Source organism: Pseudorca crassidens, chromosome 11 (genome assembly GCF_039906515.1).
Source record: "Pseudorca crassidens isolate mPseCra1 chromosome 11, mPseCra1.hap1, whole genome shotgun sequence".
Taxonomy (NCBI): Eukaryota; Metazoa; Chordata; class Mammalia; order Artiodactyla; family Delphinidae; genus Pseudorca; species Pseudorca crassidens.
In genome coordinates, this window is record NC_090306.1 from 95,642,774 (window position 1) to 95,658,914 (window position 16,141).

At 62.3% G+C, this 16,141-nt stretch overlaps 1 protein-coding gene across 7 annotated transcripts in view; it reads right to left on the reverse strand.

Moving 5' to 3' along the window:
* Nucleotides 1–4,160: 4,160 nt before the first annotated feature.
* ELFN2 (extracellular leucine rich repeat and fibronectin type III domain containing 2) overlaps nt 4,161–16,141 on the reverse strand; it is a 57,611-nt gene continuing 45,630 nt past the window's right edge. For 5 of the 7 annotated variants that reach the window (XM_067697982.1, XM_067697983.1, XM_067697978.1 and 2 more), the window contains one exon: nt 4,161–12,117. In XM_067697982.1, coding sequence (XP_067554083.1) covers nt 9,195–11,657 — 2,463 coding nt within the window. In that variant the 5' untranslated portion in view covers nt 11,658–12,117 and the 3' untranslated portion in view covers nt 4,161–9,194. Of the gene's footprint in view, nt 12,118–12,615; nt 13,550–13,575; nt 13,616–16,141 lie in introns of those variants that run through there. The other 2 variants (XM_067697985.1, XM_067697984.1) reach the window with 2 other exon arrangements.

The following is a 16,141-nucleotide window of genomic DNA, read 5'->3' on the forward strand; positions in this document are numbered from 1 at the left end:
AACATGCCTCATAATGACCTACAACAGATCTGAATTCAAATTCTTGGACTCGTTGAATGAGGCAGCCCAGGGAAAGCAAGCCCCTGTTTTCTGGCCCACCGCACACCCCTTCTCTTCTCACTCCAGCGCTGTCCCACAACTTAAGGGGTCTCACGTGCATGCACGTAGCCCCCCAGCCCACACATCTAGGCTCTCCCGCACTTCCCACACACGGCTACCCCTTGGCCATCTCTTGTGCCCACATGGGTGGCCCTGTCCGCCCTTGGAAAGGCAGATCCTGGAAGCAGACCTAAGGCCACCTGGGCAGACAGTCCCGGGGATCCCAGGTATTTTGAACAGGGTCTAGAAATGAGGAGGCCCTGGGCATGCACATGTTGGCCTTGCAGACTCATCGCCCTGCAGGGAGAAACGGGGGGCGGGGGCAGAAGCAGGTCAAAGTAGGCCCTCTGATGTGCACGGCCCAGGGCAGGGCCCCTCTTGACCCTGGTCCTGACCTCTGCCTCCTTTCCTTCCCATGTCTCGGGCCTAATCGAAATATTTTAAGGCCCGGCCTCCGTCCTCCCAGGTCATGCCACGCTCCCTATGACCGGAAAGGCTCTCCCCATTCCCCGTTCTCTGGACTTCATTTGTCTCATCTTGAAGTGAGGAATTTGTAACAGATAGCTTAGAAGTAGCCAGGATTTTAACAGCAAGAATCGGAATGCAGGGTCTGACAGAGCTTGGGACATCTTCACATAAGTCCGAGGCTCAGGCCAGTCACAGGCCCTGGGCCTCTTTCAAAGCTGGCCTTCTGTCTGTTCTCTGCTGGACTACAGGTTGGGACATGCTGCCATGTCCTAACTGGGCCTCAGGCCTTTGGACGTTGGCCTGAGGGGATGTCTGGAAGAAACCATCTAGAGGAACAGGTAAAGCATGGGAGTCAAATGGGGTGGCATTCCCTCCCAGCTGCCCCGGATGAGCAATGCCACTTCAGGGAAGTTCCTGTTGCTGACTCTGTTCCTCAAATGCAAAACAGAGCTAAATAAAGCACCTACTTCACAGGGTTGCTGTGGGAATCAGATGCAACTTGGTCTGTGTGATGGATACGTGGGATTGGCCCATCACCCTGCAGAGGTCCTCCTGGCACTGTGGACGCCAGAAAGCTAAAAATGGACCACCAAGCAAGACCCTCCTGAAGCTGAGTGTCACAGGCGGTTTCGGGTCTGCAGATCGGTTACTCTTTGGAGAGACGCGGAAGGAGGCAGTGAGGCCGAGGGTATGCTTCTGTGACCATCCCCTGCCTTAGCAGAGGAACCTTCAGCCCATCACCAGCTTCCACGGGCATCCACTGGGCTCCTGTGGTCCTGGCGCCAGCAGCCCAGGTCCTGCTAATGGACCAAGGGGCAGCAGCCTGCTAGGTGGTCCAGATCTGCGCTGTTACTTAGAAAGTGAGTCCACAAAGCACAAGCCTGAGTCTGGGTCTTCAGCCCTCCAGATGAGTCTGTATGACTCCAGTCTGGGTCTGGGTCTCCAGCCCTCCAGATGAGTCTGTATGACTCTTGGTCCCCTCTTTAATCCTTCCCCAGCTCAGTTAGCTATAGAGAATTCTGTTGTCTGCAACAGAGCCCAGGGCAAAGTTGATCAGTTCACAGCTATTGTGCCTCACTAATAGAGGGGGGCCAGAAATATTGTTTGCAAGAGCGACTGGAGGAAGGGGAGGGTGGGCGGGTTCCTTACAGGTTCTGGTAGCTGTCCAAACGACAGGAAGGGGCAGTTGTTGGAGGAGGTCAGGAAAAGGGAAGGCAAGACTCTTGAGGACAAGGACTTTCAGAGGCTACAACTTCCCATGTCTCCACCCGTCACCGTGACTCCCTCACACATGATCTTGCTTGGTTTGGCAAGAACCATGAGGACCCAAGACAAGCTGTCGGGGACTTTGGGGAGGGCCGTTTCAGCCCAAGAAAGGAGATTCGGGGCGGGGCTCCCAGTTCCCAGGGGAGCTAGGCAGGAATGGGTGTGGCAGACTTGGTACTGAGGAGAGAGGACAGACCAGCCGGGGTTCCAGGCCTAGCGGAAGAGAAAGGGGACCCAGGCCAGGCAGAGAGGCAGCCCTGGACCTCACGTGGAGGATGGACCGTGGAGATCCAGTCACAAACCCCTCCAGGCACCAGTGCGAGGGGACGCAGGTGAGCCCTGAGTTAACCAGAGACCCTGCCATCCAGGCTCACACATCAGGATGTCTTGGTGCCAAAGACAAGGGTGAAGGGGAGGACACTCCGAGAGCTAAGGGCCCGAGGAAGGAGACAGTAGCTGAGTTCCCCTAAGAGCAAGGCGGAAAGCAGAGCTGGGAATGGGGACCGGGTGAGCCGCGGGAGGGCGATGGGGGAACAATGAATGTGCACAGAACCTTTGCCCTGACTTGCATCAGGCACAAGGTCTCCTTTCCTGCAGGTAAAGAGCCCTGGGAAGGCGGCTCCTGGGGGCTGAGACCTTACCCTGCAGGAGGCTGCAAATGCAGGGCTGAGAAGCTGACATTGGGACCCGTAACCCAGGGAAGCGGGGTGCGCTGGGGCCAAGAGAAAGTTCAGACTCACAACTGGATTCTCCAGCCCCACATTCTGGAAAACATTGAGGAAAACACCTCCGCTGCTGTGAAATCGCCTTAAGTACCCTACTGTCAGGGAGCAGAATTTGAAGGCTATCCTGGAAGAAGGGGTAGCAGACCCCCATCCTCACAACAATGGCATGGGGAGGCCTCATGGATGGCAAGGGGAAGGCAGCTGGGCTGGGTGAGCCTGAGCCAGGCTGGGGGACCCTAGGCCAGTCCCAACTGCAGACCTGAGATGACGGAACTTGTGAGATTCCAATACCTGCTCCTCTGAACCCTCCCCCACAAACCTGCCCCCCACCCCACCACGGTGCAAGTTCACAGTGAAACTTCCCTCAGGAAGCAGGACACGAGCTGCTTGGGAAGAGCCAGTGAGCAGAGGGAGACCACGGCCCAGGCTGCGGCCAACTTGGGACAGCAGCACTGAGGCGGCTTGAGGGCAGCTTGGAGGGGACAGGAGGCCAGCTGAGGCTCCAGCCTGGGCCCTTCCAAGGAGCCCCTCCCCCCAGTCCACACCAACTCCCAGGGAGGCAAAAGGTATCAGGAAGGGTCCATGGGCCAAGAGCCACCAGGGCCACAGGGACTGCTGACCCCGGGGCGGGGCCTGCCGAATGCCTCCGTGTGGCATCACTCGCGGGGGAAGAGCTCAGTGCCTGGGAGGCCACTCCAAGTGCCCCTGTAGCAATCCGGGCTGAACCCAGGGGCTGCCCAGAGGAGGGTCTGCAGCAGTTGGAGAGCAGGGGTCTGGGAAGAGAGGGGGAGGGGCTCTGCCTCCTGGGAAGACACGGAGGCTGGGGCTTGGAGGTGGGCTCCAGGCTCCCCCCGCCCGAGCGAACGCTTGGCAGTTCAGCCTGAGGTCACTAGATGAGGGCCCGAGCTCCATGCCTGCCCAGAGAGACATCTCTGGATCCCTGAGAAGGCGCAGGGGTGGTTGACAGCTGTGGAGAAAAGGGCAGCAGACTGGTGGCGCGGGGAGGGCGGGGGACAGGCAGGTAAGGGGGCCCAGGTCGGGGGCCCAGCGAGGAAAGGACAGCAGACGGGCTGGAAGAGGCAGGCAGTCTGGAAGTTGTCCTCGGTAAGGCCAGGGGACCTGCTTAGGGTCCTCCCGCATCACCCCAACCCTCTGCGGGCAGTTAGAGGCAGGCGTATGAGAAACTGGGGCCCTCGGATACTGACTAGGTGGCGTAATCCCAGGAATCAGCTGAGACTTAAGTGATGCCCCAGTGCCCCTCCACCCCTAAGGTCTGGATCCAGTGATGGAGGCCAGGACACCAGGAAGGGGAGCGGGGGCACATGGCATACGGGCTGCCAGGTTTCCAGCGGGGAGAGGCCACGAGGCCCCCCTGCCGGCTAGGCTTGGCGGTGAGAGGCACACTGACACTTCAGTTCCCTGCTGGCCCACCCTGTCTGGCGGACACACTTCTTTTTTCCTTGACCGGGGGCAGGCATTGCCATAACCCTGAGTGTGAGGCTCTGGTGAGAAAGGGAGACGGAAACCAGGCACCAGAAACTGGAGGCGCTGAGACTCCAACTTGCAGAGGGAGGGGTCGGCATTCAACAAAGACCTTGGCCCTGTTGTTTTAAATAAGAAATTTATTGCAAATATAGAAATTGATTCTCTCCATACAGGAATCTCCGAGTTGAGGAAAACAATTTCGTGCCATTCGGTTTAAAACAGGAAATCGGGAGGAAGGGGAGGCAGATATAGGGAAGAGAAAATAAATGAAGTTTCCCCCCCCCCGACCCCGAAAAGAAGAAAAGGACAGTTCAGGCCCCACCGAGGGAGGAAGGGTCCACACACAGCTAGGGTTCACAGGTTCGTAGCCCGGGGCCAGGAGCCCAACTCTGCAGACCCAAACCAGGTGCCAGGCGGCAGGGCAGGGCCGAGGGGCTGGCGGCTCCTTGGGGAGGGAGGAACCAAGAGTGGGCCCCTCGGCCCTCCCCAGCCCTGTGCTTGTTTGGCGAGAGGCAGGGGAAGGAGAGGCCGTTCAGACCCTCTCCCCGCACCCCATTCGACCCCCCTTCCTCTCCCTACTGCTGGGCAGCAGAGGTGTACCTTTAACAGGGGGGACTCTGGAGCAGGCGTGAGAACAGGAGTCTAAACACTGGTTCTGCCTTAAAGGTGGGAGGATGGACAGGTGGCCGTGGAGCAGAAGTCTTGGCAGAGAGGAGATCAGCGTTGCGGTCAGGCGAGCCCCAACCTTCACACTGGCCTGGCGGGCAAGCTTCAGCCCTGCCCCTTAAGCCCCGTGGGGGCCGGACACCCCAGGGCTTCCCCATGCCTTGACCACCCAACCCCCCCCCCCGGAAACAGAGCCCCGCTCCCTCAGGAATGGGGTGGGATGCTGCTAAGCCGTGGGGTCCTCGCAGGGCAGGGCCAGGGGAGTGGGGGGCACCCGAGGAGGTACTTGGGGACACCCAGCTCCTCCTACCCTACTCCCTCCCACTCCCGTCTCATCCTCCCTCGGCCAGCAGTCTAGTCCTCAGACTCTGTCGTTCAGAGAGCTCGGCTGCCTGTCACCCCTGCCCTGAGGGCTCCCCAAGTCCCTTGCCCTCCGTCGCCCTATTTTAATTCTCCGTGCAGTGCCCATCACTGGGGAACAGTTTGAGGTTGTCCCGTCACTGCATGTAGGCCCCTTATAAGCCAGGACCTGTCACTCTTGTCTCCCATGCCTGGGCCCCTTTCCTGGCCTCAGTCTGTCTTTAACTGGTTTCGAGACCTTAGAAGCTTTCTTTCCTTCCCCTTCCTGTGCCTCTGTTTCCCCCTCTGTTAAATGCCCAGGACGTGGAGTGGGGCAGGTGAGCGACTTCCTGCTGGGAACCATCAGAGCCCCTCGGCCAGGCCCAGCCTCTTCACCCTGCCTCTCTAGGGCTCTCCAGACCTACTCTCCCCAAGCGGGTCTTTCCACTCCCACTGCCCCGCACACAGTCCTTTCCTGGCCTGGACACACGCCACCACCGTCTTCCTGCTCTGTCCCCTAGGAGGGGTCAGAGACGAGGGGCCTTCAGGTGGCCAATACAGGCCCCTCCTGCAGAGGGGAGAAACAAGCCTGGGACCCACAAGGAGGCGGCCGCCCCAGACTAAGCTTTCTTCCTGCCAGACCTCCGCTTTTCACTTCTGGAAGGCCATTAGCTCCAACAGAGGGTTCGCGGCCCCTACCTGTGCTCTCCAGGACAGCGTGGACCCACGGGTGCCCCTTCCCAGGAACAGGCGCCCAGAAGGCTCGAGAGATTCTGCGATAAGGGATGGCAAGCCTGGGCACGACCCAAGGCAGGTCCCAGGAGGTCCAGGATGCGGCACTCACATCTCCTCCAGCTGGCTCGCCCCCTCCACTCCACCAGGTCCCTCGTTCCTCCTCCCCGGTACCTTCCCTTCTCTCCTGGTTACCTGCCCTCCTGGCCCGCCCAGGCCATGGCCCAGGTCCACCGTGCTCACCTCCATTACAAACACAGGACCGGGGCCAGCCAGACTCCTTGACATAAATGTTCATTTGACTTTCGTGACTATTTCGCCCTGCCCGCCCCCCGAGGAAAAATTATCCTGAACAGGACACAGGACACAGACGCAGGAAGGCCTCCAGGGTGAGCTACAGTGCAGTGGCCCCCTCCCCAGAGCTACGGCATGGCCTGGGCAGCTGGGGGACCGTCTTCTTCCTCAAAGATCTGTACGACCTGGGCTGTGAATGTCGGTTCACCTCCTGGGAGTGGAAGACCCTTGTGGTTAAGATGGAGATCTATCCTTTAGAGCGCCCTGAAGCCGGCCTGTCTGAGGTTTTTACAGGTCATCTTCAACCAGGAATGATGGGGGAATGAAGGCGGCTCTGTCTCCAGTGAGGCCAGGCCAACGTCACGGGGGGACCCCTCCGCCTATAGGTTCCTCCCTCAGGGCCCCAAACCTCCCCGTAGGGCCACCCATGAAGCCCCAAGCTCTGGGCTTCCTGTACTCAGCAGTGTGCCTGACCCTCCCCACCCGGCAGCCAAATCACCAGACCCCCTCCCTCTTCGGGGGCCCCGACTTCCTCATCTGCAAAATGGGAGCAAGTGGGACAGAGGAGAGGTCCCCCCACGCCCCCTTGCCCGGGGCTGTCCTTCCCGAGCAAGGAAGAGGCCAAGGGGCGAGGCCACGTGGGAGGAGAGGAGGCGGCACTTGTGGGCCCAACATCCGGAAAGATAGGAGGCGGGTGTGGGGCGGGGGCTGTGTTTCGCTGGTACCTGTTTTGGGTCTTTTGCAGAGCTGGCCCGTCCCCACGTTTCAAGAGCTGCTTGTCAGATCACAACAGAGGGACTGTGGGAATGGGGGGGGGGCGGCGGGGAGGGGGGCAAGGGAGTCTGGACAAACTGGCACATACACGACAGATGTTTGCTCAGAAAAATACAGTAAAATCGTCATGCAAATATAACAGGGAATCTGCTTCCTCACATCACTGGCTTCTCGGCTTGCTCTTCTGTTTTGCCAATCCGGTCTGAGGAGGGGCTGGGGGGCAGGATTTGGGGAGCTGGGGGAGGTCTGCTCTGCACATCCATGCTGGCCCCCTCCCCTCCACTCCCCAGGAGAACAGTCCTTTCCTTGCAAACGTCACCCCCAAAGTGAGCCCCGGGCTTGGTCCGTGCCCCAAGTAGGTGTGAGAGGGGCTGGGTTGAGCCCTGAGGTCCCCTCGCCCTCCACAGCCCTCCACGGTCCTCCCCCAGATCCTACGGGAACGGCACTATAGCTTCCCTGTCAGAATGCCTCCCGCAGTGCAGGTCTGGTCCCCTCCCAGCAACCACCCTCACCCCACGGTCACACTCCCCAAATCTCAAGAAACCCACTGGGTGACAGGCCAAAGGCAGGAGGGTGGGGAGAGCCAAGTGGGCTCCATCCCCGCCTGCGGTGGGTGAGGCACCAAGGGGCACACTGGCAGGTAGGCAAAGCTACAGTGTCTCCGCCCCCCACGGGCCCACCTCCCATCCACAGGGGAAGGGACGGCCGACTCCAGCCCCTCAGCACCCTGACAGTGTTCGAGACCCCACGGTCTCAGGAACCCAGACCCAGCCCCTTACAGCGCCCCAGGAAGCCCCTAGCTCTTGAGAAATCCAGCCACCCCCTCTGGCCCTGCCCTCTCTCACCGCCCTCTACCACCCACACTGAGAGAGAGAACCCCCAAGAGGCCAACGGTCCCAACTGCCAGGCTCTGGGTTGCCATGGCGACAGAGGCTGGCCAGGGACGGGAGGGGCCCCGGGAATCCAGCCTGCTCCTTCCCAGCAGGGGTGAGGTGGGAGTGCTCACCATTTGTGCTTTGTTCGATGTAGGATGGGGGTCAGCAAGGGAGGAGTGGCCATCTTCAGGGAAACATGGGAGCCCCTCAGGCCAGGGGGGTGGGGCAGGGATGGGCAACCAAGAGGGGGTGAGTGGAAAAGCTCCGGAAAGCCCTCCTTCCTCTGGGCAGGCTGAGATGCTGCCCCGAGGGCCGTGGCGGGGAGGGGGAGGGGGGATCGGGCCGGTGGGAGGCCAGGATGCGGGGGCAGAGGCAGGAAGGCCCCCGTTAGATCCCACCTCCCCACTGCTCCCAGGCATCACAGTATACTGCTGCCCTTCTGGGACGAGCAGGGCTCCTGGAGGCCCAGAGAGGCTGGGGGGCCAGGGCATGGGGCCTGCACCTGAGACGCGGTGGCTGCTGGCTCAGCCGCTCTCCTCAGACCCCATCGGCAGCCCTCAGGCTACTTGGAAGACACTTGAAGGGGGCCGGTGGACCGTCCCCGTACCTGCTCCTCCCCTGTCCACAGGACCTCCCACCTCTCCTGGGTGCTGGCGGCGGGGGTTGGGGGGAGGGGGGAGTGTGTATGGTGCAGAGGCCCCTGTACGTGATGAATCACAGCTCCACGCTCGGGAAGGGGGGGACGTGGCCATGGGGCTTTCTAGAAAGGAAAAGCACCCGCCTGATTCTCACGTGCCACAGCCCCAGGAGACCACAGCTCTAGAACAGGTAGTGGGTGAACCGAGGGTGAGGGCCCCGGGAGAGCTCCTGGGGCTGGGGGATTGCACTGGGCCGGGAAGTTGGGAGACTGACTCTCGCCTGCCACGTGACCCTGGGGTTAGCAATTCCCTTCTCTGGGCCTCGGTTTCCCCATCCACAAAGTACGGAAACGATGCCCACTGTCCACCTTCTACTAAATCTCCACGTGACCTGTCCCCCAGCCGGGGGGACCCGCTCCCTGCCCCAGGGGGGGCTTCGGCCCACCCCCGCCCCGGGCTCCTTTGCCCCCAAACCTGTCCCTAGTCCCAGAGCCCCAGACCCCACCCCCTCTTTTGGCTTCCTCGCCTGCCCGCCGGCCCCACCCAGCACGCACACCCCGGCAGAGTCCCTGGGCAGCACAGTAGAGACGACTGGTTTCAGTATCAGTGTGTAAACTTTAAGGTGAACATGTCTTTGTTTTCCCATCCGGTATTGTCGGGTGGTGGTGGTTCACAGTCAGGTGGTGGTCAGGTGTGTGCGTGGGTGCGTGCGTGCGGGTGTGCGTGTACGTCCACTCCTTGGCCTCGGCCCCCAGCGCGCCCCGCCCGGCCGCCCGGGCCCTTCCCCGCGTGCCCCTGGCCCTCCCCCTCCAACCTCACCAGGGAGGAGAGGGTCACAGCTTCTGCTGGGCCGAGACCCCCTTCCAGTAATCGAGGATGTCGTGCAGGTCCTCGTCCTTGGCGAACTGGACCTTCTTGCGCAGGGCGTGGCCGGCGGCCATGTACACCTCCTCCCGGTGGTGCTTCTTGTAGGGCCGGAAGCGCTCCCAGATCTTGTGCGTGCTCTCGGATGAGTACTCAGGGCTGGAGGAGTAACCTGAGTAGTAGTGTCTGGGGGAGAGCTGCGAGTAGGTGGAGTCCCGCTTGGTGCGGGTCAGCGGCTTGAGGAAGGACACGCGCTGGCTCAGGCTGTCGGCGCCCTCCTCGTAGTACAGGGCCGGGAAGCTGTGCCGGTGCTCGCTGCAGTGGTAGGCGGGTTTCACCTCCAGGTGGTGGATGCCGCCGCCGCCGCCGCCGCCCCCGCTGCTGCTCGCTGGCACCAGCGGGAGCCGGTCCAGCGGGCTGTTTAGGGGGCTGCCCTTCTCGATGTACTTGGAGTCGCCCTTGGCCAGCCCCGCGGCGGCCGGATGATCCGGCACGTCCAGGCTGAAGACCTTGGCGCTCTTGACGGAGCCGCTGGAGGAGACGCTGCAGGTCTTGCGGGCCACGGCGGCATCAGCACTCAGCTGGCGCTGCAGCGGGTGATGGGAACTCTCCTTGTAGGGAGGTGAGAGGAAGCTGGGCCGCTCCAGCCCCCCAGGGGTGGCAGTCGAGGAGGTGGTGGAGGCCGCAGGGAGGGACTGGCATTCGAAGGCCATCTCAGGGTCCCCGCCACCGCTGCCACTCCCCAGGAAAGAGGCCGAGTCCAACTTGAGGGCATCGATGCAATTGTTAATGATCTGGTTGACCTTGTCCACCTCCTTGGCGATGGTGGAGATCTCGGCGGCCGAGCCCTGGCCGTTCTCCAGCTCCGGGAGGTCATCCTCGGGCCGGGCCAGGCCATCGCCGCCCGTGCCCGTGCGCACCTCGATGTAGTTGCCCTTGGTGGCCACCTTGGGCGTGTCCAGCCCAGCTTCCAGCCCCTTGGAGGTGGTGGGCTTCTCCCCGATCATGGAGGGGATGGAGGACATTCGGGACACGGGCAGCACAGGGGGCTCGCCCAGCTTCTGGGCGGCGTGGACGACGGAGCCGGCATCCACGTCGGCCCCGTAGCGCATCTCCAGGATGGTTTTCTTGACCTTGACCGACTTCTGCTTCTCCTCCTGCATGCGCCGCTTGCGCAGGCAGTAGTAGACGGCTCCCAGCACGATGACCATGCCGAAGAGGCAGCCCAGGATGGTCATGATGTAATGGGTGGTGGTGGAGGTGCTGGGCGCCAGGTCGCCCGGGACCGGGTCCCTGGTGGTGAAGGTCAGGCAGGTGTGGTTGAAGCGGCGGCTGTTGCGCAGCGAGGTCACGCAGAAGGTGTACTCGGTGTGTGCCCGCAGCTTGTCCAGCGTCACGATCTCCTTCTTGTTCTTGAGCGTCATGACGTCGGAGAAGTAGCTGTTGTTGTACTGAACCAGGACGTACATCTTGCTGTAGGGGTGCGGGATGATGACCACCAGGGTGGCCGAGGTGAAGGTGACGTGGTGCAGCTTGATGGCCGGCCCCGCCGAGGCGTCCGTGGTGGACGAGGCCGGTGGCTCCACCGAAAGGATCTCGTCGGGGCTGAAGCCCGAGTTCTCGTCGGGCTCCCTCTGGGCGTCGGTGGAGTAGGGCGTGGGGTGGCTGGCGGGCCGGGCGGGCAGCGAGCCGTTGCGGCACTTGGCCTGCAGCACGGTGATGGCGTTGAGGCTGTGGTAGGGCCGGGGCACCAGCAGCGGGTAGCCGGCGAACTCGCGCGGAGACTCGCACTGCAGGCGGTCGTAGTTCTTCGTGACGTTGTTGAAGACCACGAGCCAGGCCAGGAAGCCGAAGAGGTCGCACTCGCAGTTGAAGGGGTTGCCGGCCAGCTCGCACACCATGAGGCTGGCCAGGCTGGCGAAGGTGGCGCCGTCGAGGCGGCTGAGGCGGTTGGAGGACAGGTCGATGCTGATGAGGCTCGGGCACTCGGAGAAGGCGGCGGGCGTCACCACCTCGATGAGGTTGTGCTGCACGAAGAGGAACTGCAGGCGGCCCATGCCGCGCAGCATGCCCTCGGTCAGGTTGCTCAGCTTGTTGTAGCCCAGCTGCAGCACCTGCAGGCTCGACTGGCCCAGGAAGGCACCGTCCTCGATGTAGGAGATCTCGTTCTTGGTGAGGTTGAGGTCGGTGAGGTTCCCGAAGCGGTTGAGCGAGGAGTAGAGCACGGCCTTGAGCTTGTTCTCGTTGAGCCGCAGGTCGTGCACGGTGCTGTTGATGTGCTGCGGGATGGTCTCGTAGGGCGGCTGGTTCTGGCTGCAGATGGCCAGCCACACGTAGCCCTTGTCGCCCTCGATGAGCCAGCAGTCGGCGCGCACGGCGCCCGGCCGGCACACGCACAGCAGCGCGGCCGCGCACAGCCCCAGGCGCAGCATGGCTCCGGCCGCGGCCTCCTCACAGGCCGGGCTTGGGGTCGGGGGCCGGGGCGCAGGTGGCCTAGCGGCCAGAGGCTGGGGCCGGCAGCACAGTCCTCCCTGGGGCCGCCACCATCTTGGGGGCGACCCCCAGCTTGGGGGCCCCAAGCGAGGCAGGCAGAGCCGGTGCCAACTGTCGGGGGCCTGCCGGGGTGCTACCCGCAGGAGCCGGGCGCCACGGCCAGGCCAGGGCCACGGGGGCTACAGGCCCCACAGTCTGCTTCCCCGAGGTGCTCCTCTCCTGCCGGGAGGGTGCCCGGGCTCTCAAGGCTTGCCTTCCTCTCCCTCCTCCTCCTCTTCCCCCTGGGGTTCTGGGCTCAGAACTTCAGACGATTCCCACGGGAGGCTGGAGACTGGAGCTCTGAGGGGGGAGCGCGAGAGACGGGGACAGGAAGGAAGAGACCCATCTGTCACCTGGTTCCTGAAAGGCAGCACCAAGAGGGGGTGAGAGATCAGTGTGAAGGCTCAGAGCAACCCCACTATGCTCCAGTGCAGGCCCCCAGTCCCTTTTCCACCCCCTCCCGGGGGTTCCTGCGCCAGCAGCACTCTGGGTCCCTGTTACATAAAAGAAGGGGGGTGGTGGGTGGCAAGAGGGGGAGGAGGGGGCCGCAGGACATGGAAGGAGGGAGACCAAAGAAACAAGGGAGGGGGAGGGAGGAGGGGATAGAGTCTGGAGCCAGTGGGCAAAGAAGGGAGACTGGAGAGTTAACAGGCCAGGTGCATACACACACATGCGCGCACACACACACAAACACGCCCCAGCACGCTAGTGTCCACACTCGTCCACCTGCCTGCACAAAGACCCACAGGCCCCCACATGAGCCAGAACTCCACGGCATGCTCACGTCGACAGGTGTATACACACGCACACCTGCAGTCTTGTGTATGACAACAGGCCCACACACGCGTGGCCACGTACCCAAGCAGCCACCCTCCAATCCAGAGAAGAATTAAGATGCCCAGCAAAATGCCTCCTCTCCTCCAGGCCCAAAGATAAATCATTCATTTGTTGTGTAACTGCTGCTGTTCCAAAAATAATTCCCTTGTCTCGGCTTCCATGGGGGAGGGGGAGCAGAGCAGCATGGCCGTGGGACCCCAGGCAGGGGGATGCATAGAGGCTGGGGTCTCCCGCAGTGGGAGGTCACAAGATGAGCTCATCCTGCAGGCGAGAGCAGAGCCAAGGGAAAGAGAGGGTGAGAGTCTGGGAATCCAGACACACCCTCCACAGCCCCTCCGCAAAGCGCTTTCCGGTGCGGGCGCGGATCCTGCAGGGGACGCCTCAGGCAGAAGAAGCCAGAGGCCTCCGGAATCCCGTGACCGAAGCCCGGCAACCCCTCAGTGGCTGGGAGAGTCAGAGGCCCAGAGAGGAGCAGTGACTTGCCTAGAGACACACACCACAGCCTGGGCCAGGATGAAGGCTACCGAGCCAGCAGGAATCCGGAGGCCTGGAGCCCCGCCCGCCCTGCCTGATTGGCCAGGTGGAGCACACCACCCCTGAGTCTGTCTCCACAACTATAAAGTAGGGGACCAAGCCCCTGCCTGGCCATCTGATGCGGGGAGAAGTAAGGTGAGCCATGCTGCCCGTGCTCAAGATGAAGAGCGTCAGGGGAGGCAGTGCAGGGCTCCCAGCCCACAGACCCTCATTTTCCAAGTGGGGAAACTGAACCTCAGTCTGGGGTGGGCTTGCCCCGGTCACCCAGCAAGCCAGACACGGCCCCTCATCCACATCACTTTCTAACTCACACCCAGTGCTCTCCTGACCGCGAGAAGAACTCGGTCCTCCCTCCCTCCGCCCTGGGCACTGGTCAGGGATGTGAAGATTAGGCCAGAGAAATCCATGTTTGGATAAAGAAAGCAGAAGACTGTTCACAAGGCCCACCTCTGCGTCCTGCTCCTCCTCCCGGGAAACTCCAGGAAAAAAGCACTTTAAGAAAAAATGTGAAACCTCTGCTGTTAAAGCGAAACCAATTTACAGCCCTGAGTCCCAGAGGGCTGGAACAGAGGAAAGGGAAGTGGAGAGGGAGAGAAGTCCCCAAGGAAGCCCAGGCAGGCAGTTTTTGTTGAGGTGGCAAGTGAACAGGGCGTCCAGGTGACCCCTCGGGTGAAAGGCTGATGCAGCGTCAGAGGCTGTGACGATCAGGACCTCCGGGGGGGCCCGCCTCACACCTCCCCGTCCCCTGCAGGACCAGCTTAGGCTGAGAGGCCGGACGGGGGCAGGGGAGGGGGCAACCACGAGGCTGTCGGCCAAGAAGGGGGCAAGGACAGGCAGCAGAGAGTGTTTCTGTCCTTGGCTGTGCCACAAAAATTCTCAGGGCTGCAGTCGGGAGACCAGGGCTCCCATCCGACGTGGCCGCTGGCTCCTAGGGGGCCTGAGGCCAGACCTACCCCTCCGGTGGCTTCAGTTCCCCTCCCCCTCAGGCAGCGAGGCTGTAATGGAAGAGGCTGAGTTGCCAAGTTTGCCCTATCAGAGAACCCTGTCTGCCCCTCCTCTGGCTGGGAATGTCTGGGGACCGCATTTGTTTGCAGGTGACGCGCAGGTGTGCGCTGGCTCAGAGCACTGGAGCAGGGGCGTGCTGACGTGTACGAGTAGACGGGTGTGCAGGCCGGCGGCTGTGCACACGTATGCCCGTGTGCACAGGATGTGTGCCTGCCTGGCCAGCTACAGGAGTGAACGTAGGAGTGAACGAGGGCGTGCCTGTGTGTGGAGGGGTGGGAAGGGATGCATGTGGAGCGTCTCTGGGGAACACAGGCCCGCACCTGCCTGTATGTCGACATGTTAAGCACATGTGTGGCCCACACGAGTGCGTATGTATGTATACGCACATGAGTAACTTTAGCCGCATCGAGCCCCCTCATCCTCAGATCTGAGTTGCTCAAACCGTCACCCGCTTGGCCAGACCCAGCAGCTGTCAGGCTAAGCTGAGCTGGCCAGACTCTTGGAAAGCCCAGCCCATGCTGAGGGTGTAAGAAGAGGCGAAGGGGAAGGGAGGGGAGTAGGAGAAGGCGCCCAGACTTGGAGAGGCTGCACTAGTCCAGTCCTGCCTCTTCCCTTCCCAAACAGTTCAGGGGGTACAGTGGCCCCCACGCCCCTAACCCAGGCCCTCTGAGCGCTGCCCAACTGGGCCCTCAAGGTGACCCCGCCCTCTCTCCGGCTCCCCCCACTCCCCCCCATGACTCAGAGTGGGGAGGAGGCTCCCCCTCTCCCCATCCCGTGTGCGTCAGCCGCCTGTCCCTGTCCCTGGGCTGCCTGCCCACCACCTGTCGAGGCCTGACGCATCCAGGGACGGGGGACAGCAAGGCCGCAAAGGCGCTGACAGCAGCACTTGGCCCCCCGCCCGGCTGCACACCCACTCCAGGTGTGGGGAGGGGCGAGCCGGCCGCCGAGCTATCAGATCTGGGGCTGAGGGTCCTGGGGGTCAGGCCTTCCCCTGCTCCCACGGGAGTGATGCCCCAGCCCAGACACCAGTGGCAAGAACAGGGCCCTACCCACCCCAGCACACCTGGGGGCTGGGGAGAGAGAGAAAGGAGGTGAGGGAGCTGCAGACAGGAGGCGAGGGCTGAGGAGGAGGGAAAAGCCAAAATCTGGAGAGAGCTGAGCAGGGAGAGGCAGAGGAACAGAGATAAACGGAGAGGGCGCGTCGGAGACAAAGGAATCGATCGGCAGAAAAGCACAGCAAAGCACAGCGAGATGACAAATACGGGGGTGCGAGGGAGGGGACACAGTGCCTGCCCCCCCCCCATCCAGGGGTCAGATGAGCACTGGGTCTGGCTGAGCCACCGAAGTGCAGACGGTGAGCAGCCCAGGAAGGGGGTGGGGAGCGGCAGGGAGCAGGTGCTGGAAGCAGAGGCCTCTTCTGCCTAGGACCCAAACGGTGCTAAACCTGGGAGGGCGTGGCCACCCCGGAAGCAGGCTGTGGGCCAGTGGCCAGGGCACCAGGGCGTGAGGGGGCAAAGAGCAGCGCTCCCAGGGGACCTGACCTCAACGGACCCCTCCCCCAGGTGTCAGGTAATGAGTGAACTCTGGCCAGAGCGGGGGCAGCCCCAAAGTGCCCAACCAGCACCTTTCCAAGGGTCCCTCTCTCCTGCCACCACAGAGAGGAGGAATGTGGTGAAGTTGGGGGGCAGCGTGCCGTCGAGGGATCCCCGTCTAGCAGGCTACACACTGCATGATGTCCACTCTCATGGGGACACCCTTGGACAGAAAGGAGGGAGAAGAGTGGGCAAGACCGTACGGGTCTGAGGGGCAGAGCTGACGGGAGGTCTCTGTTCAGAGCTCGGTACAGCCAAGGAAAGTCTGAGTCACTCTGGGCAAAGGCCTTCCCTCTCTGGGTTTCATACCCGCCCCCTGACATCACCGGTCGGTCCCGCTGGATTCTGCACCCTCCTCCAGGGGCCACGAGGTTCAGGGCCCCTCCGTGGACTCAGAATCCCAGAGCCTCAGAGCA